At 43.0% G+C, this 27,868-nt stretch overlaps 1 protein-coding gene across 4 annotated transcripts in view; it reads left to right on the top strand.

Annotated features, from left to right (window-relative positions):
- Nucleotides 1–27,868, top strand: part of LOC109897859 (N-terminal EF-hand calcium-binding protein 1-like) — a 60,905-nt gene that overhangs the window by 24,342 nt on the left and 8,695 nt on the right. For all 4 annotated transcript variants that reach the window (XM_020492603.2, XM_020492515.2, XM_031826985.1 and 1 more), the window contains 4 exons: nucleotides 1,556–1,664; nucleotides 7,848–7,873; nucleotides 20,305–20,402; nucleotides 26,791–26,927. In XM_020492603.2, the coding sequence (XP_020348192.1) occupies nucleotides 1,556–1,664; nucleotides 7,848–7,873; nucleotides 20,305–20,402; nucleotides 26,791–26,927 (370 nt within the window). The remainder of the gene's footprint in view (nucleotides 1–1,555; nucleotides 1,665–7,847; nucleotides 7,874–20,304; nucleotides 20,403–26,790; nucleotides 26,928–27,868) is intronic.

Genomic DNA, 27,868 nt, shown 5'->3' with positions numbered 1-27,868 from the left:
AACTGACGTAATATTACAAACTTGTTAGCAGGCAGTCATGAGAGCGATGACGTTTGTCATAAGGAAGTGAAGATCGGCATGATCTGTATAGTGTCTTCACATTCATGTATCTAAACAAGGATTTCACCATTGTACAGCTGACTGAACAAAATGATAAGGTAGGGATGCTGTGAGAGGTTATATGCACTGATCAAAGTATACGTTTTCGCTCATCATATGTACTTACCACGTGGTTCGCCACTGACAGACAGATTGGTCTACCACTCATTCAACCAGATGTAGAGCTAACACCAGGCATAGTAACACGGTTGTTCTGTTGTGAGGTGCTTGTTGGTCCAGCAAATGGAAACTCATGCATTTCTCATGTTTATTTCTTAAATAGTTTGTGTTTATTTTATATCAGTATCATCATTTGTTCTACAATTTATTATACATTTTTGTTATGTTAATCCCAATTGTCAACCGGCCTTTTTAGCTTGGCCTTTAATCAATGACGGCTTTTGTGTTTTATGTTCTTTGATAACATTTGATCTCTTTTATTGCCGTGCTTGTTTTTTCATTTTATTGTTTTAAGTGAGTTGCTATTTTAAATGCACTTCAAATAACATTTGAATTGAAGTTTGATTAGATATTGGATCTTTAATTGATGATTGTATGAATATAGGCTCCATTAACTTTATAGTCTATCATTCTTAAGACATTTTTAAAATGTAAGAACTATGTTATATACCTACTCAATACATGTTTGGAGTAGATTGCCTGCTGAGATTAATTGGGGCGTTATATGAGTACAATAGACAAGGTGTTAGGGGCTAATAGCATGTGTAAAGATCCATGACCTTCCAGAGCCAACTAATCAAGAGTGGTCCAGCTCTGCTTTTATTCTGACTTCTCAATACTGAGCTTCTACTACTTATCATTAAAGATATTCTCCCTTGCATGTACACACTCGGAAACAGACCATTTTACGCATTGATAGTACACTACTTTTGACCAGAGCTTTATGGGCCCTGGTCAAAAGTAGTGCACTATATAGTAAATGGAGTGTCGTTTAGGATACACACAAAGTGTTATAAATCTGCTGATGACTTCCTTCTGTCCGTCAGTACGCCCAGTCTGGCTAGCCAGCTGCTGACTCCAGCTCCAACGTTTGTCTGTCTAGTCCTCCTGCCAAGCGGCAGCTTAACACCAGGAACATGTTCATCACAAATCAGACAACTAAGCTCTCAAAAGTAGTGCACTATGTAGGGAACAGGGTGCCATTTGGGACATAACCATTTAAGCTATTATATGTAGGCCAGCTCTATTTCGTCCAGACCCGGGTTCAAGTAATATTTGTTTTCTATCAAATAATAATGGATGGACAATAATAATGGATGGACAAAAATGGAATTGTCCCAAAAGTTCAAACTCCAAACATCTGGCACAGGTATGCCGAATCAAACGCTCATAGCATTTGAAAGACCGCAAATAGTATTTGAACCCTAGTATGATTTCTTATGGCCATGTGTCTCAGTCGTTGATGCATAAACTGTGGTCTTGTGTTGTCTTTCAGATGATGGAAAACTGTCGTTTGATGAGTTCAATGCTTATTTCGCAGACGGGATTCTCACCACTGAGGAGTTGCAGGAGCTCTTCTACTCCATAGATGGGCGGCAGAATAAGTATGTTCCCTCTCTGTGATTCCTCATGAAACTAGAACAAAACAAGACAATGATTTTGGGGGGGATTTTCACGACATTTAATCCATAGAAGGGTCCTTTAGTAGGAGGAAGGATTGTTGACATGTATTTTACATTTGTATCTTAAAGCATAATTGAGAAATAGAGGCTGGAGTATTTGTGACATTTTGGCCTTACCGAGGCCTCCTTTAAGACACCATAATGTATCATCTGTAGGAACTAAAAAGCAACATTTGGTTTCATATTACGCTTTACCGCTTGCTCTATAATATGAGTAGTATTTCCTTACATTAATATATGAATATTGAAAATATACCATTTTAGATTTGGCACATTTTTCATATTGTTGAGCATAATATACTTGGAGGGAATATCAATGTTCCAGAGTGGGATCTCTTCTACTTTAGGAGTTATAATCAAATTTGTAAGCATTACCAACAGAGTGAATGTGAAAATGGCTTCAAAATGGTCGCCCTCTGCTGGTGATTTGCAGGATGTGTAATGATACAAGTAAATGGAGGGTTGTGATTGCTTACATTCTCTGTATAAAAAAACAACATTAAAACTAGCAGAGATCTCACTCTGGAACTTTGACATGCCTGTAGACTATATTATGTTCAACAATATTGATCTTGCAAGCTAGACACTAAGCAAACCAAATTCATAGCTGGGGCCCTGAACTGGATAAAATGTATTAAGCACTCAGTTAAACTTACAAGTTATAAGATAGCTGGCAAACATCAGTAGTGAATATCAATTGTAACTTGATCACCTCTCTTGCGATGCACAACAGTGGATCGTCAGGAAGCAAAGATGTATTTTTTTAGCGTTATTAAAATTATCCCGTGGGTATTTAAAATTGCCCTGGTATACGGTATATATAAGGTATACCGCCCTAGCCTAATGGTGTGCAACATTGATTTGATTTATAGCGAAACATAGCACAGGCATGTCCAATTCATCAACATGCACATTTCTTGTATACTTGATGTAGCATTTTGCAGAACTAAGCAACAGAGTAGATGGTGGCGAATGAGAAACAAGAGGCTATTTAAATACGACCCACTGATTTATTTTTCATTTTTAACATGACTTAAAAAGCGTAAGCCTATGCACCAATTAAAAACTGTTCTGTAGCAATGAGGTTTGCTCAGTAGGCAATAGGCCCTGCCAATGTTCTTCTCAGACAATTTAGAAATTATATATTTTTTTAATGTACAGGTAGCTACAGTATATGATCACACTGGTAATAGGTCACTTGTTGTACTTGTGAGGCACAGCTGAGTGAGCATAATCATTTGCTTTTTTTTACTGGAGTGATGGTCAGCCTCTCACCCGACTCACCATCCCGCCTCTCTCCTTCCCTCTGCTGAGAAAAGGTGAATCAGTCTTCCAGCTGATGGCGAAACTAAAGTCGCACTGCATTATTTTGGCCTCATGCACCAATTCATGTTGTTACTCCTATGACCAGAGAAAGTTACATTTTCCTTGATATTAAAAAAGGCACAAGCTGCAAATAATAACGCAAGCTTATCAAAACCTATTAGTCTCCCCCTCAGTCTCCCCCTCAGGAGACTAAAAATATTTGGCATGGGTCCTCAGATCCTCAAAAGATTTCACAGCTGCTCCTTTCGAGAGCATCCTGACGGGTTGCATCACTGCCTGGTATGGCAACTGCTCAGCCTCCTACTGCAAGTCACTACAGAGGGTAGTGCGAACGGACCAGTACATCACTGGGGCCAAGCTTCCTGCCATCCAGGACCTCTATACCAGGCGGTGTCAGAGAAAGGTCCTAAAAATGGTCAAAGACTCCAGCCACCCGGCAAGTGGTACCGGAGCGCCAAGTCTAGGTCCAAGAGGCTTCTAAACAGCTTCTACCCCCAAGCCATAAGACTCCTGAACAGCTAATCAAATGGCTACCCAGACTATTTGCATTTGCATCCCCCCCCCCACGCTGCTACTACTCTCTGTTATTATCTATGCATAGCCACTTTAACAACCCTACCTGCATGTACATAATTATCTCAATTACCTTGACACCGGTGCCCCCGCACGTTGACACATTGACTCTGTACCGGTACCCCCTGTATATAGCCCCGCTATTGTTATTTACTGCTGCTCTATAATTATTTGTTTTACTTATCTCTTACATTTTTTTAACTTTAATTTTGTAGGTATTTTCTTAATACTGCATTGTTGGTTAAGGGCTTGTAAGTAAGCATTTCACTGTAAGAAACCTGTTGTATGTGACAAATAAAATTTGATTTGATTTTGATTTGAAAACACTTTGCTATACTCATCTATTGCAGCTGCATTGCTGGTTGTAGCATGTGTGGGAGTAGGGAGAATGCGCATTTTATGGCTTATAAAACTTTTGAACAAAGTGTTGACAGTGCTGAATAACAACTTAAACTTACTCCTAAAACAGAAGCTCTTTGCTGTATTCGTTGAGTCTCTCTCTAGTCCTGGTTTTAAAACTTTCTAAATATCACATTATCAACTTTGTGTCCTAGGCTTCTTTTTACAGCATATGATCTAAACTATCTGATTGGCCAGCGGTAGGGCTATAGGTGCGCTTGATTTGCCCTCTGGGCGGAGTTCTACCTTCAGACACATGAAATTGTTCAAAATGGGAATACTTTGCCTTGCCGGTGCTAGGGCTGCTGAATCAAGTGCACCTACCGCCAACAGCTCAAAACAAATAAAGAACATAGGAAAATTCAAGGCTTTATCATTGTGTTTTTTACAGAAATATTTGGTGATCGACCGGTTAGTGACCAGTGATCTATATCGTGGAAATTCTAATCAATAATGAGGCGAGACAAAGTCAATCACCAATCAGGATATTACTTTATTCAAAACGTATTAATAAGGAAAACATGTGACACCACACACGCCAGTGAATGATGTGAGTGCTATGCAATAATGATGGCTGGTCGACAAACCACCTTTAGATGATTAGTTGAAAGCCCAACAAGCTGATTTCAGCCACAGAATTTTATAGCAATGCACATCCTCCTGAATGTTCATGATAAACAGATGTGTGGAATGAGTCACAAGGTTAGGATGCGTATGAAAGAAATGAATCATTCACAGTGGACAGTATCTGCTGTAAAGACTGTTCTCATTGTGTGGAAACCAGGGTCTGTTCCCCAAAACAAGGTTCCCTTCATCATTATCCATACCCGAGCCATCTCCACCCTGGTACCTCCCAGTACACAAACACCAACTCATGCTATGGAATGCGGTCTTTAAGTTTTATCACCAAAGGCATCGTAAATCAGCATTAAGCTCCAGAGGCCCAATTCAGAAGACCACGCACAGATGAGTGTTTTAAGATCCTTATTCTATTCTATAAAACAACCATTTGATGCAATAACAGTATTATAACATAATCTTGTAATTTTGCACTCACATCTAATATGAAGTTTTAAAATCCCAAACTATCCTTTTAAAAGCCAGCTTTTCCATAGCCGTTTTCTCTCCTGAAGTGGCAAAAGTTGACCTTTCCATTGTTTAAGCCTGTTGAATGGAAATGTATATTAATTGAGCATCCACCGACTTGCTCCCCAAACATGAAGAATTTCACAACATTATAGCATTTGAAGTCCAACAAAACCCTTGTTAGGGAAATTAGCTTGTCCGTCAAAGTCCCTGCAGCTCAGATGAACAAATAGGGAAACCAAGATTGCCTGAAGAAGTCCTACACACAATTTTGAGATTATGTTAATGATTATGGTAATGAAACAATTCCGGAATGGCAAGGGCATTTTCCCCCCACAGTGAAGATCACCCCCCCTTACCCAATACGTGTGTAAATATTGGACTTTAAATTGTGCCTTCCTGTATTATACTTATGCTCCAAAAAAATATTATATTATTCTGAGCCATTTACTTTATATTCATATTCTTGTCTTTTATTATTTCTTATTATTGCATTGTCGAGAAGGAACCTGCAAGTAAGCATTTCATTGGACGATGTATACAATGCGTATCCCGTACATACGACTAGTACAACTTCAAACTAATGTTACTCTTCTAATGAAAACACATTGGCAGCTAAAAGGTGACAAAGGGCATTGCGGCTTGTTGCTTTGAAAATGAATTTTTGCGTTAATGTTGATAAATGATAGTGGACGATAGTAGGAGCAATGCAGGTTGCACATGCCAATTACACAAGTCATTAACCAACTTAACTTTTGCTCTTAATTTGGCCGTCCAAGCAGAGCCAGTAAAGGTCTTTCAAATACCAGCAAAGAAGCACTCTGTATAAGTGAGATGCTTTTATACATGCACATACTAGGCTAACACTGCATAACATGTAATTGTATGCATCATTTCCAATCCCCCATAAAACATGATTTAAATATATGCTGTATATATTTTTTATATATTTTCTTTCTTCATTATTTTCCCCTAACTCTTACCACCCTTCCCCTAATTGGAGTAAACTAATGGACAACAATACTTAGGCTTCTACTTCCAGTTTATACATTTTACGGACACAGTATATTTTACATTAGTTATTTTTGTTTGTCTGTTTTAGTCCCAACCTTCGCAGTCCATAGAAATCCATAGATTAGAGCCTCATTCATTTATTTAAATTGTCTGATTTCCTCATATGAACTGTAACGCAGTAAAATATTTTAAATTGTTGCATGTTGCGTTTATATTTGTTGGCCCTGGTATACTGGTGTACTTTTTTATTAAATACAATTTTCTTTAACCAATTTCGGTCTTTAATGCAGGGCCGACAGACAAGTTCCTTACCTCCTCCCCCTTCCACTTCTATTTTTGTAGTAATGCTGAAATCAGTTGCTTGTAATTTTGGATAGAGCAGACATGTCCATATGTTTTTGTTAACTACATGTGTGATTTAACTCCACCAGTTATATTTATGATATAATTCAAAGATGATACCTTTTTTCTTTCATGCCAAAAATAATGTATTTTTTTTAATCAATTAGTATATTTGAGTTTAAACAATATTTGTTGTAATATTTGTGCTGTCTTTTCTGGTGGATTAAACTGAAATTGCAACCAGCTTTCTATGGCTTGTTTTAAAAATAGTGATATTCTGGAGATTATTTCATTTCCAAATCCTTGAAAGTGAGAGGTTGTATCGAACCAGTTCGGAGTTAAGTATAGCTTTTGTATGACTGAAACCTTTAGTGAGATGTCCAATGCTTTAATATTTAATCATTTCTGCCCTCTGAAGTCATATTCATTTAATTTTGTCTGGCTTGCCTTTCCAAATAAAGTGGAATATTTTTTGCTGTATGTATTGTATTATAGTGAGATAATTTCCTTCTTTCGGGATATGAATACCGAGTATGTCCACTTCACCATCATACCATTTTATTTGTAAACTACAAGGTAATGTTAAAGTTTTTGTTTTGTTTTTTAAAATGTGATCCAATATGTAATATGGTACATATCATATTTCAGTTGTATTCCAGAGAGGTTAGAAAAATTACCTAGGTCCTCTGAGGCTATGCAGGGATCCTAATTGCGGATTTTAAAGAGAACATGAATTGTCAGCATATAATGAATGACACCTTTGTTTTTAAACCCTGGATTAACTAGAGCCTTGATATTATTGTTGGATCAGATTTTAATAAATAATATTTCGATGGCCACAATAAATAAATATACCGATAGTGGAACACCTTGTTTTACTCCTCTTGACAGTTTCATATAACATTTTAGGTGGTCTACTTTTATGTGGTCATTTCTGCCCAGTCATACATTTCAGCCTAGGAAAATCTGACTTTAATATTTCAAAATATTGTTCCACAAAGTCCATTTCAAATACCATGGAAATGATATTACCAGAGAGGAGATCACATTTCTTTAATCAAAGCCTGTAGGCTTCACTCACTAAGTGGAAAAGTGTGAGGTGAATGAAGCGTTATTTAAAGCTCATAGTAATCTTGTTCTCTTTTATTGAACCTATTAATTCCTGAACGTTTTACAGTACATTGGGGGGCACCCGGCTTCATGAAGTGGTGAAAGCTTCCCTCTGTAGAATTCGAAATTCTGTCCATGCATTCCCGAGGCACACAACCTCTCCAGGACTTAAATGAAACACCAAACATCTTTGAAATGTCTGTAATTCAATGAACTCTTTCTTTTCCCATCTATTTATTTTCTGATACATTGCAGCAACCTAGATACCGACAAACTATCAGGTGAGTGTGTGTTTTAATGTGGCCCATCCTTTCATAAAATTAACCCTGCAATCTCTCCAACATGCCTCCAGTAATACATTATTCCCACATTTGAATCTTTTGTGCTCAACAATTCTCTTTCATAATAAGGTCAGTGACTTTCCAGTGAGCACGCCAAGTCATTTCAATGTGGAAATGTGGGTTATTTTTGGTTGAGGTGTTGATCAATGACTTTTCAACCTTTTATTCACCCACTCAAAAATATAGCCAATGTGTTATCACTAGGCTTTCAACCATCTAAAAGCACAAACAAATTATAATGAAAAAAACTATGTCTGATATTTTGTATTTATACAACAACTTAGTGTTGTCACTGTGTGTCATCTAATAGCACAACCAAATGACCTAGATTGTAGTTGAGATTACATCAAAAGTACAAGTGATCAATGCTGTTCCATATGTATATTGTGAGATATGCATGCTTTCTATGATTGCATAGTAAGATTTTTATAGTTGCAGTCAACTCAAAATGTGGCCATGGATGTGTTACTCATTTTAAGGTTGAATAAAAACTGTTACATTAGCCTTAATAACTTTATGCTATTTATAGTATTACAAGTCATATAGAATTTTGTTATTAAGTTGACAACACAACCAAATACCAACATTTTGAAGTAGATGTATATTTTGTGCCTACTGACTTAGTCTGACTTTAATTCCAGTTTGTCCTCAAATTTGTATTTTAATTGTTGGATTCATGTCTCCATATCAACCAAAAACCTAATTTAAAGAATAGGACTAAATCAAGTCAAATTTTATCTATATTGTAGTTTGATTTAGTCCTATTCTTTAACTTAATTTTGGTTGAAATGTAGACGTGCATCCAACATATTCATTATTAACTTTAAGATTAAGATTTAAGCTTGAAACCCTAGGCCTATAGGTATTGTTTTATCTTTAGTTGAATTGAAACAATAGCTCTTGATGACTTCGCAAATGCTGTATATGTTACGGTTTTCTTCCGTCGAAAGAGAGCAGGACCAAAATGCAGCGTGGTTATCTTGATACATCTTTAATAAAGATAATAACGAACAATACAAAAACAATAAACGGTAACGTGAAAAACCGAACCAGCCCCATTTATTTTTTATTTTTTATAAAAAAACAAATTATTACCTTCAATACCATTCATTCTTTACAACTCATAATTTTCATACATACTCCAACAATGGTATTTTAATTTAACTAAACAAAAACACCAAACAAAACCTCAGGGGAGCATCTTCCCTCCCCGTCACCCTACAAACTACCTTTCCCTATCTCCCCGTCTGTAACGGCGTTCTTCGTTTGTTGAAAGAGAGGACCGAAATGCAGCGTGGTGGTTACTCATGTTCTTTAATGAATGAATGAACGGAACGATACATGAAATAACTAATAAATACAAAACAACAAACGGAACGTGAAACCTAATTACAGCCTATCTGGTGAAACTACACAGAGACAGGAACAATCACCCACGAAATACAAAGTGAAACTCAGGCTACCTAAATACGGTTCCCAATCCGAGACAACGAGAATCACCTGACTCCAGATTGAGAACCGCCTCAGGCAGCCAAGCCTATACTAGACACACCCCTAATCAACCACAATCCCAATGCCTACAAAAACCCCAATAAGACAAACAATAACCCCATGTCACACCCTGGCCTGAACAAATAATTAAAGAAAACACAAAATACTAAGACCAAGGCGTGACAGAACCCCCCCCCCCCCAAGGTGCGGACTCCCGGACGCACCTCAAAACCATAGGGAGGGTCCGGGTGGGCGTCTGTCCATGGTGGCGGCTCCGGCTCGGGACGTGGACCCCACTCCATAAATGTCATAGTTCCTCCCCTTCGCGTCCAGGGATAATCCACCCTCGCCGCCGACCATGGCCTAATAGTCCTCACCCAGAACCCCACAGAACTGAGGAGCAGCTCGTGACTGAGGGACATCTCGGGACTGAGGGACATCTCGGGACTGAGGGGCAGCTCGGGACTGAGGGGCAGCTCGGGACTGAGGGGCAGCTCGGGACTGAGGGGCAGCTCGGGACTGAGGGGCAGCTCGGGACTGAGGGGCAGCCCGGAACTGAGGGGCAGCCCGGAACTGAGGGGCAGCCCGGAACTGAGGGGCAGCCCGGAACTGAGGGGCAGCCCGGAACTGAGGGGCAGCCCGGAACTGATGGGAAGCCCAGTACTGAGGGGAAGCCCAGTACTGAGGGGAAGCCCAGTACTGAGAGGAAGCCCAATACTGAGAGGAAGCCCAGTACTGAGATGAAGCTCAGGTAGGTAGTAGGCTCCGGTAGATCCTGGCTGGCTGGCGGATCTGGAAGATTCAGGTTGACTAGCAGATCTGGAAGATTCTGGTTGACAGGCTGATCTGGAAGAATCTGGTTGACTGGCAGATCTAGAAGATCATGGCTGACTGGCGGATCTAGCTGCTCTAAGCAGACTGACATCTCTGACTGCTCCATGCAGGCTGACAGCTCCTTGCAGACTGACAGCTCTTTGCAGACTGGCAGCTCTGGCTGCTTCATGCAGACTGACAGCTCTGACTGCTCCATGCAGGCTGACAGCACCCTGCAGACTGGCAGCTCCCTGCAGACTGGCAGCTCCTTGCAGACTGACAGCTCTGACTGCTCCATGCAGGCTGACAGCTCCTTGCAGACTGGCAGCTCTTTGCAGACTGACAGCTCTGGCTGTTTCATGCAGACTGACAGCTCTGACTGCTCCATGCAGGCTGACAGCACCCTGCAGACTGACAGCTCCTTGCAGACTGGCAGCTCTTTGCAGACTGACAGCTCTGGCTGCTTCATGCAGACTGACAGCTCTGACTGCTCCATGCAGGCTGACAGCTCCTTGCAGACTGGCAGCTCTTTGCAGACTGACATCTCTGGCTGCTTCATGCAGACTGACAGCTCTGACTGCTCCATGCAGGCTGACAGCACCCTGCAGACTGACAGCTCCTTGCAGACTGGCAGCTCTTTGCAGACTGACAGCTCTGGCTGCTCCTTGCAGACTGACAGCTCCTTGCAGACTGACAGCTCTTTGCAGACTGACAGCTCTGGCTGCTTCATGCATACTGACAGCTCCCTGCAGACTGGCAACTCAGGCTGCTTCGAACAGGCAGGAGGGAAGGAAGGCTCTGATAGCGCTGAACAGACAGGAGACTCCAGTAGCGCAGGAGAGGAGAAAGGCTCCGACAGCGCTGGAGAGGCGGGAGACTCCGACAGCGCAGGAGAAGCGAGGCGCACTGTAGGCCTGATGCGTGGTGCGGGCACTGGTGATACTGGAGCGAGGACACGTGCGGGGAGCTGCTACCGGAGGACTGGTGTGTGGAGGTGGCTCTGGATAGACCGGACCGTGCAGGCGCACTGGAGCTCTTGAGCACCGAGCCTGCCCAAGCTTACCTGGCTCGATGCCCACTCTAGCCCGGCCAATACGAAGGGCTGGTATGTACCGCACCGGGCTATGCACCCGCCCTGGAAACACCGTGCGCTCCATAGCATAACACGGTGCCTGCCCAATCTCTCTAGCCCACCGGTAAGCACAGGGAGTTTGCGCAGGTCTCCTACCTGGCATAGCCATACTCCCTGTAAGCCCCCCCCAATAATTTTTTGGGGCTGCTTTTCGGGCTTCCTTGCCAACCGTGTTCCCTCGTATCGTCGGCTCCTATCTCCGGCTGCCTCTGCTCTCCTCAGTGCCTCCACCTGTTCCCATGGGAGGCGATCTCTTCCAGCCAGTATCTCCTCCCAAGTGTAACAACCTTTGCCATCCAATACGTCTTCCCATGTCCATTCCTCCTTTCGCTTTTCCTGCCTGTTACCACGCTGCTCGGTCCGAGTGGGTGGGTGATTCTGTAACGGTGTTCTTCGTTTGTTGAAAGAGAGGACCGAAATGCAGCGTGGTGGTTACTCATGTTCTTTAATGAATGAATGAACGGAACGATACATGAAATAACTAATAAATACAAAACAACAAACGGAACGTGAAACCTAATTACAGCCTATCTGGTGAAACTACACAGAGACAGGAACAATCACCCACGAAATACAAAGTGAAACTCAGGCTACCTAAATACGGTTCCCAATCCGAGACAACGAGAATCACCTGACTCCAGATTGAGAACCGCCTCAGGCAGCCAAGCCTATGCTAGACACCCCTAATCAACCACAATCCCAATGCCTACAAAAACCCCAATAAGACAAACAATAACCCCATGTCACACCCTGGCCTGAACAAATAATTAAAGAAAACACAAAATACTAAGACTAAGGCATGACACCGTCCCTAATCTATCCCCTTACAAATCTAAATGACACTCAGCCCTAAACCCCCCTTCCACCTCTCCCGAGCAGCATGCCGCCCCCACTTCCTCTCCTCCCTCTTCATCCTCCCCCTCAAATCTCCTTCCACCCTCCTCACTATCCCTTCCACCCCCCAATCTCTCCCTGTCTTCACCATGTTCTGCCTGGCTTCCCACAGCCCCCGTTTAAAGAGACTCATGAGAAGCCAGAGCAGAAACCTGTCCCTATCCGTCCCTCTCGCTCTCCCTACACCTCTCTAACCTGGCCCACGTCAATACAAAATCCCCCCTTACCAAACCTAACAAACACCTGTGCCCTAGCCCATACTACTCCGGCAAAGGCACAGTCCCAAAAGACATGGCGCACAGTCTCCTCCCTGCCACAAGAGGATCTTGGACAGGTGGGGGATTGCACCAAACTATACCGGTACATGATGGAACGTACCGGCAAGCACTTATGGAGGCTCAACCAATTCAGGTCCTTGAGCCTGTTGTCCAGACCCCGCGCCTGCACTCCCTCCCAGACCACTTCCGAGATGCCCACTACAGGACGCCGGACTCCCTGCCTTTCTGACCTCCTCGTACAGGTGCCTGTGATCTAAACCTACTCGGGCAACTTCAACCTCAGGGTGCGCACGCAGCCACTTGGCCGCATGACCAAAGTGCCACGGCAGCTGTTCCGCCCGAGGACCCGTGTTAGACCACACCATTACGCTTCTCGCCTGATACGAGAAGAACACCCGCAGGAGGTAACCGGACGGGTGTATCACTGGATGAGCAAGCTCCGTTAACAAGAAAGAAACAAAAATTGCATCCAGCTTGAGGGGGAAATGTGGTACCCCCCTACCTCCCTCCCCGATGGGACAGAGCATGCGTGCCCTGGCGACCCACTCGCACCTGCCACTCCACATGAACTGAAACACAAGCCTCACTAGAGGCCTCCTCAGACAAGCCGGCAATGGGTAGATGTACGCCAAATACAAAAGAGACGGCAACACATCCACCTTTAGGACCAGGACTTTGCCCATAAAAGACAAATACCTAGCCTTCCACATTGCTAGCTTCCTCTGTACCACTGCGATACGCATGTTCCAGTTTAGCGTCGCTGAGCCGGAGGTCTCAAAATGGACCCCGAGAATCCTCAGGGCCCCCTCACAGAGAGAGAACCCCCCGGGCACATCCGTTCTACCGCGCCATCTTCCGAAAAACTTGAAGGAAGACTTTGCATGGTTCAGAACCGCTCCCGTCGCTCGGATGAAATCCCCAAAGATGGCAAGGGACCTTGTCAGGCACGAGTCCTTGCACAGCAGCAAGGAAGTGTCGTCGGCGTACTGCGTCATCTTAACACGCAGCCCACCACTTCCAGGGATCAACAAGCCTTCCACCCCTGTGTCTGCCCTAATGGCAGCCCCCAGAGGCTGCATGTACAGAACAAAGAGGAGAGCCGAGAGTGGGCACCCCAACCCAAGCGATGGAGTCCCTGATTAACTGTAGGTTCCATCTAATAGAGCGGCCCTCTACCCCGCACGTCTGATCCTCATGGACGACGTAGGGAAGGGCTGTTCGCAACCGGTCTGCTAAAACCTTTGCAAGTAGCTTGTAATCTACACACAGCATGGTCAACGGCCGCCAGTTGCCAAGGTCTGTTACTTCCCCCTTCTTATATAAAAGTGACAGCACACCAACAGCCATTGATCCCCCCGGGACTTCAAGACTTCGAGGACCACTGGTCCAAGTATACCCCAAAACTTGAGATAAAACTCAGCCGGCAGCCCATCCAACACCAGGCACCTTCCCTTTTCCCATCCTCCTAAGAGTGCTCTCAACCTCTTCTAGTGAAATCTGGGCCTCCATCACTTCTCTAATGTCCTCCGGCAACCGCCTGGACAAGTGTTCTAAAAACACATTTCCCTGCTCTACATCTATTTCCCTTTCCTTAAATAAACCTTGGAAATGATCAGTTGTCACCCTGACCATATCCTCTGGTTCTCTAACTATACTACCATTTTCTTCCCTAACGCCATGCATTACCTTCCTACTCTGTCTGGCCCTAACCGACTTAAAGAACATAGCAGAACAAGTCTCATTGTGTTCTAGAAAGCCACTATGCGCACGCTCCAGGAAAGCTCGAGCCTTCCGCTCCTGCAACTCCCTGAGCTGCGCCTTTAGGGTTGCGGAGCTCTCCCAGTCAAAAGACCCGCCGAGGTTGCCTGCCTCGTACTCGAGTTCAATTAACCTTTGGATACGATCCACCTCCCTCCTCTCCTCCCTTTTTTTCCTCTTGCAATACCCTATTATAAAAGCCCTAATCCTCACCTTAACTAATTCCCACCACTCTAACACCCCCTCGCACATGGACCGGAGGCCTTCAAGCCTCCAAAAGAAACCATAAAACCCGTCAACAAAAGCCTGCTCCTCCAGCACATCCCGATCTAACTTCCAGTACCCCCTACCAAAGAGGCAGACTGGCGACCCCACCTGCAGAAGCACCCCGTCGTGATCCGAAAAGAAAACAGGCAACAGCCGCCCAGACAACTTACCCAAAGACCTGGGTACAAAAATATAGTCGAGCCTCCGCTCAACCCCCCTGGAGTTGCGCCATGTAGGACCGGCCATTTTCGGAGTAGTGTGCAGACCACCATCAACCAGACCATGGCAAGCCATTAGCCCGGTAATGGCGCCTGCACTGCTATCCCCCCCTATTCCTAATCTGTATTAAAATCCCCCCCTATCACTAATTTCCTATTTGTGACACACAGGGGCGTCAGACAGTCCACCATCTCCCTCCTGTCTGCCACCACCTGTGGCCCATACACCACCACTAATCTAAATTTACAATCCCTTATCGTGACATCCACCCCTATAACCCTCCCCTGCATTACCACAAAAGAATCCTCCACTTTTACCTCCCTGTGCCCACACAAAATCCCTACCCCCGATGAGTGCACCCCCCCCAATACCCCAAACCGACTCCCCCTTGTCCCACTCCCTCTTAAACCTACTAACATCCCCTCCACTCCCCACCTCCTGTAAAAAACAAAAATCAAACCCCACACCCTCCAAATAACTAAAAACCGCCCTCCTCTTAACAAAATCCCTTAAACCCCTTACATTTAAACTAACAAAAGTTAAATTAGACCCCATGAAAGAATAAAATAAAAACATGTAATACCCTCAAATTCTAAACCCAGACAGAAAAAAAACTAAAACAGGAGACTCACCCGATGCTCCCCTGCTCCATATCTACCGGTGAGAACACCATCCGTACTCCCGACACCCCCCCCTCTTCCTCCATCTCACCAACCCAGGATGCAGGAATAGTGTTTGGCTCCGGGGTGCCCTGCACCCTGGGTCTACCCCCACACTTCTCCCCCTCCCCAGTGCTGCAGCTGGTTTGGAAAAAAATTGGGGAGTCTGAGTCCCCAAACAAAAAACTCCCCACCTCCTCCTGTACCCAGTCCTGACTCTTGTTAGGTGTGTCCCCACCCAACAGAAGTTGAGGGCCTGGGGAAACCAGCAGCAACCCAGAGGTTTCTCCCACCCCCATCACTCTCTTGGCCATCCCCTCCCTCTCACTGTCGGGCCAATCGCACCCTCCTCTTCATTCTCTTCTTTGGTGATGGCGGCAGTGGAGAGATACCACCACCACCACCACCACCACCACCACCACCACCCCCCCCCCTCCCCTCCCCCGCCAGCTCCTCCACCATACCCCTCATCTCTTCCACCAGGGCACTTTCCCCCCACTCCACTTGCTCTTCCACCGTCTCCTTCTCCACCACTCCTCCCTCGCTTTCTTCTCTCTCATGCTCCTCCACTCGGTTGCCTTCTTCCGCCGCTTTTCCTGGTTCTCCTACTCCCGTGCCTTCTGTTTCCTTCTCTCTTCCATCCGCCGCTTCTTGCTCCTCCTCCTTCCTTGCGGCCTTCCCCTCTGGACCTGTACTCTGGTCATGAGGCGTGCTTCCTTCCCCTCCTCTTCTTCCCCCATCCCCCGCTCCTGCTCCCCCCCCAGCCGCAGACGCATATGACCTCTGACAAGCCGGGCACCCCCGCCACAGGTGTGCTGACGAGCCACACCCGGGGCACGCCTTAGGCTTGTCACAATCCCTCGCCTCGTGTTCCTCAGATCCACAAAATCTGCATTTTCTTGTGCTGCACGAGGCGAATATGTGGCCGTAGGCCATACAGCGCCTGCAAAATGGGGGCTGACGTGCATAAAACAACGTCCCCCTGTCAGCCCCTAGGGAGAACATAGCAGGAGGATGGAGGTAGCCACCATGTCCCTTTGGGTCCTCCCTGAGGAGGGCCTGGAAGCCTCTCCTCCCATTCCAAAACCCAAGGGATTCTTTGAGGTGCCTTGCTGAGGAGACGTTATCCATGTATCTCCCCAGAAAGGCCCTCACCTCTTCGTCCTTAACGTATGGGTTGTAAATGTTGACAGTTACAACCCTAAAGTTGTTCTTCGCCAGGCTTGTTATTTCATTGTGGCTCATCGGCCTCTCACCTCCCACTGCTCTTGCCCTTCTCAGGATATCATCGTGTTTCTCCTCTGTATATAGTGCCACGTCGTATGCTCCCTCCAACGAGTTGCCTTGGAAACAAAACACGTCCTTCACCGTCAGCTTTAGAATCCTCATCAATATTATCCTTCCAAAAGTTTCCCGTCCTAAAGGCTCCAACTCCTTTTCCTTCCAAGCAAACCGAATCGTGTTGGCCACCCCAATCCCAGGGACCGACCGTGTTGATGGATTTTGCACCATCTCCGCAAGGAGAATGGAGCACCCGGCTCACGTTCTCTTCCAAAACCAGGAAAAAAAGAAAAACCAAAGTGACTGAGCCTATACTGGTGCAAACAAACACAGAGACAGGAACAATCACCCACGAAATACCTAAAGAATATGGCTGCCTAAATATGGTTCCCAATCAGAGACAACGATAAACACCTGCCTCTGATTGAGAACCACTCTAGGCAACCATAGACTTTCCTAGACAACTCTACTAAACACAACCCCATAAATCTAATAAACCCCTAGACAAGGTGGGACACATATATCACCCATGTCACACCCTGGCCTGAACAAAATAATAAAGAAAACACAAAATACTAAGACCAGGGCGTGACAGTATTGGCCTAAATAGTATAATTGAATGACTTCGATAGCAACACTGAATTTATTTAGATAATAAGAGATCTCTCAATAATCATTCTATATAATATCAAAGCTAAGCAGGGCTTGGTTAAAGCCCTGGATGGGAGACCAAATGGATAGCTCCAGTAGGAGGGGCTGCTCAGCCTATTATTTGATATTATATTATTGATACTATTATTATACAGTGGGGGGGAAAAGTATTTAGTTAGCCACCAATTGTGCAAGTTCTCCCACTTAAAAAGATGAGAGAGGCCTGTAATTTTCATCATAGGTACACTTCAACTATGACAGACAAAATGAGAAAGAAAATCCAGAAAATCACATTGTAGGAAAATAAGTATTTGGTCAAAAACAAAAGTTTATCTCAATACTTTGTTATATACAATTTGTTGGCAATGACAGAGGTCAAACATTTTCTGTAAGTCTTCAAGGTTTTCACACACTGTTGCTGGTATTTTGGCCCATTCCTCCATGCAGATCTCCTCTAGAGCAGTGATGTTTTGGGGCTGTTGCTTGGCAACACGGACTTTCAACTCCCTCCAAAGATTTTCTATGGGGTTGAGATCTGGAGACTGGCTAGGCCACTCCAGGATCTTGAAATGCTTCTTACGAAGCCACTCCTTTGTTGCCCGGGCGGTGTGTTTGGGATCATTGTCATGCTGAAAGACCCAGCCACGTTTCATCTTCAATGCCCTTGCTGATGGAAGGAGGTTTTCACTCAAAATCTCACGATACATGGCCCCATTCATTCTTTCCTTTACACTGATCAGTCGTCCTGGTCCCTTTGCAGAAAAACAGCCCCAAAGCATGATGTTTCCACCCCCATGCTTCACAGTAGGTATGGTGTTCTTTGGATGCAACTCAGCATTCTTAGTCCTCCAAACACGACGAGTTGAGTTTTAACCAAAAAGTTATATTTTGGTTTATTCTGACCATATGACATTCTCCCAATCTTCTTCTTGATCATCCAAATGCTCTCTAGCAAACTTCAGACGGGCCTGGACATGTACTGGCTTAAGCAGGGGGACACGTCTGGCACTGCAGGATTTGAGTCCCTGGCGGCGTAGTGTGTTACTGATGGTAGGCTTTGTTACTTTGGTCCCAGCTCTCTGCAGGTCATTCACTAGGTCCCCCCGTGTGGTTCTGGGATTTTTGCTCACCGTTCTTGTGATCATTTTGACCCCACGGGGTGAGATCTTGCGTGGAGCCCCAGATCGAGGGAGATTATCAGTGGTCTTGTTTGTCTTCCATTTCCTAATAATTGCTCCCACAGTTGATTTCTTCAAACCAAGCTGCTTACCTATTGCAGATTCAGTCTTCCCAGCCTGGTGCAGGTCTACAATTTTGTTTCTGGTGTCCTTTGACAGGTCTTTGGTCTTGGCCATAGTGGAGTTTGGAGTGTGACTGTTTGTTTGAGGTTGTGGACAGGTTTCTTTTATACTGATAATAAGTTCAAACAGGTGCCATTAATACAGGTAACGAGTGGAGGACAGAGAAGCCTCTTATAGAAGAAGTTACCAAATACTTATTTTCCACCATAATCTGCAAATAAATTCATTAAAAATCCTACAATGTGATTTTCTGGATTCTTTTTCTCATTTTGTATGTCATAGTTGAAGTGTACCTATGATGAAAATTACAGGCCTCTCTCATCTTTTTAAGTGGGAGAACATGCACAATTGGTGGCTGACTAAATACTTTTTTGCCCCACTGTAACATTTAAGATCTGACGTGGTTTCAAAGGTACAAATTCTAGATATTTTCCACAAAGTTTGTCTATGTTGAAAATTGGTTACCATGATGACAATTCTGCAATTGAAATTTCACCCTCAAAACAACTTTTTGCAATTTTCTTACCCTTTTTTCTCCCCCAATTTCATGGTATCCAATTGGTAGTTACAGTCCTGTCCCATTGCTGCAACTCCCATACGAACTCAGGAGAGGTGAAGGTCGAGAGTCGCGCGTTCTCCGAAACACAACCCAGCCAAGCCGCACTGCTTCTTGACAGAACGCCTGCTTAACCCGGAAGCCAGCCGCACTAATGTGTCGGAGGAGGAAACACCGTACACCTGGCGACCGTGTCAGCTTGCATTGTGTCAAGAAGCAGTACGGCTTAGCTGGGTTGTGTTTCGGAGGACGCACGGCTCTCGACCTTCACCATTCAGCCAGTTTGTGCCCAGTGGGTTATTGTTGTAATAAGTTGTTATCACCATCAGCATAACATTGTCATTCCGATCTTCATTATCCTCATAATCAACATTGTCATGCTGATCATCATCTATAACCTTCTGTTATTATAAGTGTGGGTATAAACTGATTAACACATCTAGATATCCAGCTTATGAAAATTAGTGGCAGATGGAAAGCCAAAAGTAGGACAAGAACCTGTAAACACTCACTTCCAAGAATAAACCTGCTGCATAATTTATTGAATGGGAAAAGCATCAGTCAGTGGAGCAGCTTGACATGGGGGGATGTTGACTATCTCTTATCACTATAAGTGCTTTCTCTGTGTTATCTTGGAGTTAGTACATTGAACATCAATCAATGACTGCTTCATAGGCAAAGGAAATCCGGGGCACTCTTAGATCGGTGAAAGTTATAATGTCCTGATTGATTTGACATTACCATAATAAAGTATAAGAACAGTGTTGGCATACTTAAGCGTTTTGGTTGACTTACTTTCCAACTTTATAAGAGATTGTAACACTTGATCTAATCAATGTCCGGTCTTGTGTCTCAGGATGTACTGTTCTGTTTTGTTGTTCAATCAGTCTAAGGTAGTTACGACATTTCTCATAGACATTTTTTAGATCAAAGTGTGCATTATGGGGAAGGATACTGCGATACCATGCACATTAGATATTCAACTGAATTTGTTATTCGTACTGTATAGTATAAGAAACTGGTGTCGATGTTAAATATACAATTAGGGTTGCTTTCTTTCTTTCATTTCAGATGACTTTGCTCAACACTTGGGGGGATATGTGAATGTCCTCTCTGCTCTGGAGATCCTAAATGTTGCCATCTTGGAGGCTATGAACAAAACTAAAAAGGTACACCTTTGTGATTGCTATTCTGAGACATCATATCCATGCTCGAGGTTTACTGTCAAATCGATGCGTGAATCCAATCATTCAATAACACTTTGAAAATATAACCTTCTTTACTCTGCACAATGAAGTAATCACTGATTTAACACGATTGCACAGGTGAAAGCAAGAGTTCCACTTAACAGCTTAGTGACTGTGGGTTAAAGAATTTACCATACCCATGTCTAATAGTTCCAGAGGCAGTTTGGAACTCGGTAGTGAGTGTTACAAAGCAGAACAGACGATTTTGACACACCACGCGCTTCAGCACTCGATGGTTCTGTTTTGTGAGCTTGTGTTGACCGGGGCAGCTCTAGCAGGGCAGAAATTTGACGAACAGACTTGTTGGAAAGGTGGCATCCTATGACGGTGCCACGTTGAAAGTCACTGAGCTCTTTGGTATGGACCATTCTACTGCCAATGTTTGTCTATAGAGATTGCATGGCTGGGTGCTCAATTTTATACACCTTTCAGCAACGGGTGTGGCTGAAATAGCCAAATCAACTAATTTGATCCACTAATTTGAAGGGGTGTCCACATACTTTTGTATATATGGTGTATGTCCTTGTTCTCTTCTTGGTTGATTTAGGGGGCATCTTATAGAAACATTTCAAATAAATAATTAAAGTCAGTAATATTCATTGTAAGTCACATAAATAGACATCGAAATCATTCAATCTTCCTAACATAATAAAATAAAACATGTAATGGTCTTATTTTGCAAATAAGTGTTCAATTTAAACTTAACCATGATCATATAGGTAATTTGTTTGTCTTTTCATGTCTTAAGGTAAGTAATAATGTATTAACTAATAGTTAGTCATCACCACCACATTCTGTCCTTACCATCACAGTTCATTATGTGGTGGTAATGACATGTTGTGGTAATGACATGTGGCGGGAATGACATTTTTACAGTATTTGGTCATAAATAGAAGGGATTCCAGCATGTTCCAGTTGAACAGCTAGCATACAATGTATCCTAAATACACATAATTAAAACATAATTGAAAAAAATCTAACATCATTTGATGAAACTATAGCCTATTGGGAAATATCTTCTCAAGTCATATTTACCTTTCTTTTCCTATCATTTCCCGGCATCAACATTGGAATTCCCCTCCATGACATCTATGTGCTCCACTGTCACTATTCATATCCAAGTACGCAAACTTTTGAAAAAAAAGGTTATTATTATTTGCTTGTCATGGTGGTCATGACACAACACCTAGAGACTTCTGTATTTTGTGTAAAAAAAAATATACATACATGTATATCAAATGGCTTATGCACATCTAATATGTATATAGTTTCCATTTATTTGAATCTTTTTTTTTTTTTAACAGGTGCATTAAATGTTTTGTCATTAGACTTTTGTAAGTGCAATGCATAGAAGATTGTCAAAAGTCCAGGTGTGAAGCAGGACAAAAACAGTGCAAATAATAACATTACATTACTTTTTTTTCTCCATAGCATTATGGAGAAAAAAAACTTTAAGGTTATTTTAATCTCTACTTTGAAATTCGTTTAAAACGTGTTTTATTTAACTAGGCAAGTCAATTAAGAACAAACTGTTATTTACAATGACGGCCTACCCCGGGCCAAACCTGGACAACGCTGGGCCAATTGTGCGCCGCCCTATGGGACTCCCAATCACAGCCAGATGTGATACAGCCTGGATTTGAACCAGGTATAGTAACGTCTCTTGCACTGAGATGCCTTAGACCACTGCGCCACTCAGGAGCCCATATACCCCATCTCTATACTGCTTATGCCAAGATATAATGTAAGGAGCAAAACCAAATACACAGGCTATAGAAATACACTTACAGGCTAAAGACCAAAATACTGGTAAGCATAATAACTGAAAACATGACTGGAACGTAACCGACGTCTGCACATGTGCACAAGACCACGAGCAACGTGGAATAGTAACTATGCCGCAAGCAAAGGTACCGGCTAAGTTAGGCTACAGTAACGTTACACGGTAGCATGAGGCTACAGTACATAAAGGTTGTAAATGTCCGTAACATGGCTATTAAAGATACTATGTCTATAAGCAAACAGTATTAAAGGAATAATTCTAAACAAGGCATGTGGCACACAGCATAAATGAGCTAGCATGACTGGCTAACATCTTGGCTAGCAACCTTGAACAAGCATGACGGTAAATAACTAGACTGCATTAGCAACACTCAATTAAAGAAGCAATGGCATGTGCCATATTTACACTTAAATGCAAGCACTAACACAAGTCAAATGCAGATAGGTACAGTTCAATGAGTCTGTTAATTTCTGACTGCAATCTCACTCTGAAGGCAGCAGCATGTGGTTCAGTGAGGTGCACAGGGAATGGTCAACTATGATTGGCTGGTACAAGTGGTCAGCTGCCTTCAGAGTGAATTTGGAGGTACAATTTGGCGGGACTAATATTGTGAAAATAAGAGGTGTTGGGCAAATATACAGAACAAAAATATAAATATTTCAATGAGTTCGAGTATATAAAAGGAAATTCTCTGGCAACAACTCTGGTGGACATTCCTACAGTCAGCATGTCAATTGCACACTCCCTCAAAACTTGAGACATCTGTGGAATTCTGTTGTATGACAAAACCGCACATTTTAGAGTGGCCTTTTGTTGTCCCTAGCACAAGGTGCACCTGTGTAATTATCATGCTGTTCAATCAGCTTCTTGATATACCTGTGAGGTGTATGGATTATCTTGGCAAAGGAGAAATGCTCACTAACAAGGATGTAAACAAATTGTTGCATTTGAGAGCAATACTTTTTTGTGCCTATTGAACATTTCTGGGATATTCTATTTCACCTCATGAAACATGGGACCAACACTTGCGTTTATATTTTTGTTCAATATACTGTTTAACAGACACCATGGGGAAAACAAATCTTGTTTGCCATCTGCACCCATTCAATTTAGCCTAGATTTAGTTATTAAAAAACACTTTTTGGGATTCTCATACACTTACAATGTTGTTTTGATTATTGCTTGAACGGTCGCTAAGATTATATTTGGTTGTGATCGTTGCTAAATACCTATTTTTGATTGTCGCAGTTGTTAGCTAGAATGCTAACGCTCATTGACATAGACTGTAGCAAAGCTAGCCAAATAACAATTTTACCATTTTAAGTGTTGTTTTTTTTAAGTATAATGCAGTTGATTTGCAACGATGACACAAACATTAAATTAAGCAGGACATTCATATGAGCCTTACAATCCAATTATAATCCAAAAGTAGTGTGAAAAGCAGTTATACGCAAAATATAAATTTTATTTTTGCTGGTGGTCAGTGAGAACTCACACGCTTTTTTCCCCCAAGGTGGGGGAATTGAGAATACCAACTCAAGGGATACTCTATAGGATAGATAAAGGCTTTAGAACATACCCTATGATATAGGCTACAGTTGAAGTCGGAAGTTTACATACACCTTAGCCAAATACAGTTTTTCACAATTCCTGACATTCAATCCGAGTAAAAATCCCCTGTCTTAGGTCAGTTAGGATCACCACTTTATTTTAAGAATGTAAAATGTCAGAATAATAGTAGAGAGAATGATTTATTTCAGCTTTTATTTATTTCATCACATTCCCAGTGGGTCAGACGTTTACATACACTCAATTAGTATTTGGTAGCATTGCCTTTACATTGTTTAACTTGGGTTAAACGTTTTTGGTATCCTTCCACAAGCTTCCCACAATAAGTTGGGTGAATTTTGGCCCATTCCTCCTGACAGAGCTGCTGTAACTGAGTCAGGTGTGTAGGCTTTCTTGCTCGCACATGCTTTTTCAGTTCTGCCCAAAAATGTTCTTTTGGATTGAGGTCAAGGCTTTGTGATGGCCACTCCAACACCTTGACTTTGTTGACCTTAAGCCATTTTTCCACAACTTTGGAAGTATGCTTGGGGTCATTGTCCATTTGGAAGACTCATTTGCGATGAAGCTTTACTGACTGATGTCTTGAGATGCTGCTTCAATATATCCATAATTTTCCTGCCTCATGATGCCATCTATTTTGTGAAGTGCACCAGTCCCTCCTGCAGCAAAGCACCCAAACAACATGATGCTGCCACCACCATGCTTCACGGTTGGGATGGTGTTCTTGGGCTTGCAAGCCTCCCCCTCTTTCCTCCAAACATAACGATGGTCATTATGGACTATTTTTGTTTCATCAGACCAGAGGACATTTCTCCAAAAAGTACGATCTTTGTCCCCATGTGCAGTTGCAAACCGTAGTCTGGCTTTTTTATGGTGGGTTTTGGAGCAGTGGCTTCTTCCTTGCTGAGCGGCCTTTCAGGTTATGTAAATATAGGACTCGTTTTACTATGGATATAGATACTTTTTTACCTGTTTCCTCTAGGATCTTCACAAGGTCCTTTGCTGTTGTTCTGGGATTGAGTTGCACTTTTCGCACCAAAGTACGTTCATCTCTTGGAGACAGAACACATCTCCTTCCTGAGCGGTATGACGGCTGTGTGGTCCCATGGTGTTTATACTTGCGTACTATTGTTTGTACAGATGAACATGGGTTAAACGTTTGGAAATTGCTCCCAAGGATGAACCAGACTTGTGAAGGTCTTCAATTTTTTTCTGAGGTCTTGGCTGATTTCTTTTAATTTTCCCATGATGTCAAGAAAGAAGCACTGAGTTTGAAGGTAGGCCTTGAAATACATCCACATGTACACCCCCAATTGACTCAAATTATTTCAATTAGCCTATCAGAAGCTTCTAAATCCATGACATAATTTTATAGAATTTTCCAACCTGTTTAAAGACACAGTCAACTTAGTGTATCTAAAATTCTGACCCACTGGAACTGTGATACAGTGAATTATAGGTGAAATAATTGTTGGAAAAATTACTTGTGTCATGCGCAAAGTAGATGTCCTAACAGACTTGCCAAAACCTATAGTTTGTTAACATGAAATTTGTGGAGTGGTTGAAAAACAAGTTTTAATGACTCCAACCTAAGTGTATGTAAACTTCCGAATTCAACTGTATGTATTGTATTATGAACAGTAATTGCTCCAGTCCATTGACTAGGGGCTAGTTTTGACTTTGAGATAATAAAAAAAAATAGACTGCCTCCATCTGTGCAAAGGAATCTAGCTAGTGTGCCTCGTAAAAGTGAGTCCAGCAACAATACTGGTGTTGAAATAGTCAAGCCAAGCATATCTGCATTTATTACCATCATATTACGGTCTATATTAGGGATCATCGACTAGATTCAGCCCCGGGTCAAACATAAATACAAATCATTTCAAATCTTGCTTCTATTTATATACGATCACATATGTCTCTGGGCAGATAAAATCACCTGTGGGCCAAATTGCATCTACACTGGGTATTTTTTGTAAACGTACTGTTTAAAGTAGTCATTGTGCATAGAGTTGTATGGTTTGTTAAACTTTTGAAATCAATGTTTTTTCCTATTGAAACTTATAGATGATATTGGAGGGGAGCAGAGAGAAAATCTCTGAGCCATTTAAAAAAGTTTCAACATTGGCCAGCCCAGGAATCAGTGAAGCACATCAGTGAAGGAATGAGAAAAAACAGCGATCCCTGTTAGAAAAGAGGGGGCTGTTACTGCATAATTATGCATCCTGTCACAATTAAAGCCCCATTCTTCCATTCACTTCCTTATACGTTGTCAGAAGGAAAATCCATAGAGGTTTTTGCTTTGCTAGCGATTGTTAGCAGTTGTCACAAATATCACCACCAAGGCCCTAGACTAGAATTCCCCCTTGGTATTTATCAACAGTACACTTAGAAAGAAAGTTGCTATCTAGAACCTTAAAGGGTTCTTCGGCTGTCCCCATAAGAGAACCCTTTGAAGAACCTTTTTTGGTTCAACGTAGAACCCTTTTGGTTTCAGGTAGAACCCATTATACAGAGGGTTCTACATGGAACCCAAAAGAGTTCTACCTGGAACCAAAACGGATGTAGCAAGGGTTGCCTCCCAAATTGCACCCTATTCATCATATAGTGCTCTACTTTTGACCAGGGTCCAATTAAAATTGCATTCTTGTTATGAGTCTCCCGCTAGTTACATTTAGAATAGCTGGTATTGTATGAAAACCATTCCATGGACAATATTCAAAAAGGCCAAGAATCATGTATGCGGTGAAAAGTAACAAATTAATTTGAGTAAAACGTGTAATGACCTTTGGTAGCTGTTACTATACGGCCTTAGCTGTAATGAGCTCAACAGCTCTTAGAATTGATATGGGCTCTCCGAGTAAAGGCTGCCAACCTGTTCTCTCTCTCTCTCTCTCTCGTTTTCTCTCTCTCTCCGCAACCACATCTACCTTCCCTCCATCTCGTCTCCTTTGTTAGGAGTACCAGGACTCCTCTGTGCTGGGACAGTTTGTGACCCGCTTCATGCTGAGGGAGACCTCCAGCCAGCTGCTCTCTCTCCAAATGTCCCTGCAGTGTGCCATGGAGGCCGTGGAAGAGCAGAGCAGGCCCGCACCGTAAGTCGCTAGTGCTCAACACACCTAAACACTATGGCAGTAGCCATCTTATTACTCAGTACTCAGTCTCTGATACACAACGGCACCTCACGACTCAACACCACGCCAGCTGCACCTCAGTACTAAACACTATGGCACCACCTCACTACTAAACACTATAGCACCACCTCACTACTAAACAATATAGCACCACCTCAGTACTAAACACTATAGCACCACCCCACTACTAAACACTATGTCACCACCCCACTACTAAACACTATAGCACCACCCCACTACTAAACACTATAGCACCACCTCACTACAAAACACTATGGCACCACCACTACTAAACACTATAGCACCACCACTACTAAACACTATAGCACCAACTCACTACTAAACACTATAGCACCACCTCACTACAAAACACTATGGCACCACCACTACTAAACACTATAGCACCAACTCACTACTAAACACTATAGCACCACCTCACTACAAAACACTATGGCACCACCTCACTACTAAACACTATAGCACCACCTCACTACTAAACACTAAGCACCACCTCATGATATTGACATTTGGGGGGATGCTACACAGAAAGAAAGCAAATGGGGGTAGAGAGACTAGAGAGAGAGGGTGGGGGATATAGAGAAAGGATGAGAGAGAGACGGAGAGGAAGAGGGGAGAGAGAGCGATTGAGAGAGGGAGGGGGGGCAGAGCGAGAAGGAGTCACTGAGATGGACAAACACAGATAGAAGGGTTAAAGATGTAGAGGAGATAGAGACACACACACACATACAGAGAGAGACACATACACATACTGTATACACACACACTCCTAGTACAGCCTGATACTGTGTCCTCTTTTCTTTTCATCTGCGGTAGTGTTCTACGTGCTTTAGTGCCCTTTGGGGCTTCTACCTTGCCAAGCAGGAGAACTGTCCCAGTCATAC

This window comes from Oncorhynchus kisutch, linkage group LG1 (genome assembly GCF_002021735.2).
Source record: "Oncorhynchus kisutch isolate 150728-3 linkage group LG1, Okis_V2, whole genome shotgun sequence".
In the NCBI taxonomy this organism is placed as follows: Eukaryota; Metazoa; Chordata; class Actinopteri; order Salmoniformes; family Salmonidae; genus Oncorhynchus; species Oncorhynchus kisutch.
The sequence above is the reverse complement of the archived record's forward strand: the minus strand, read 5'-3'. Positions and strand labels throughout refer to the sequence as shown.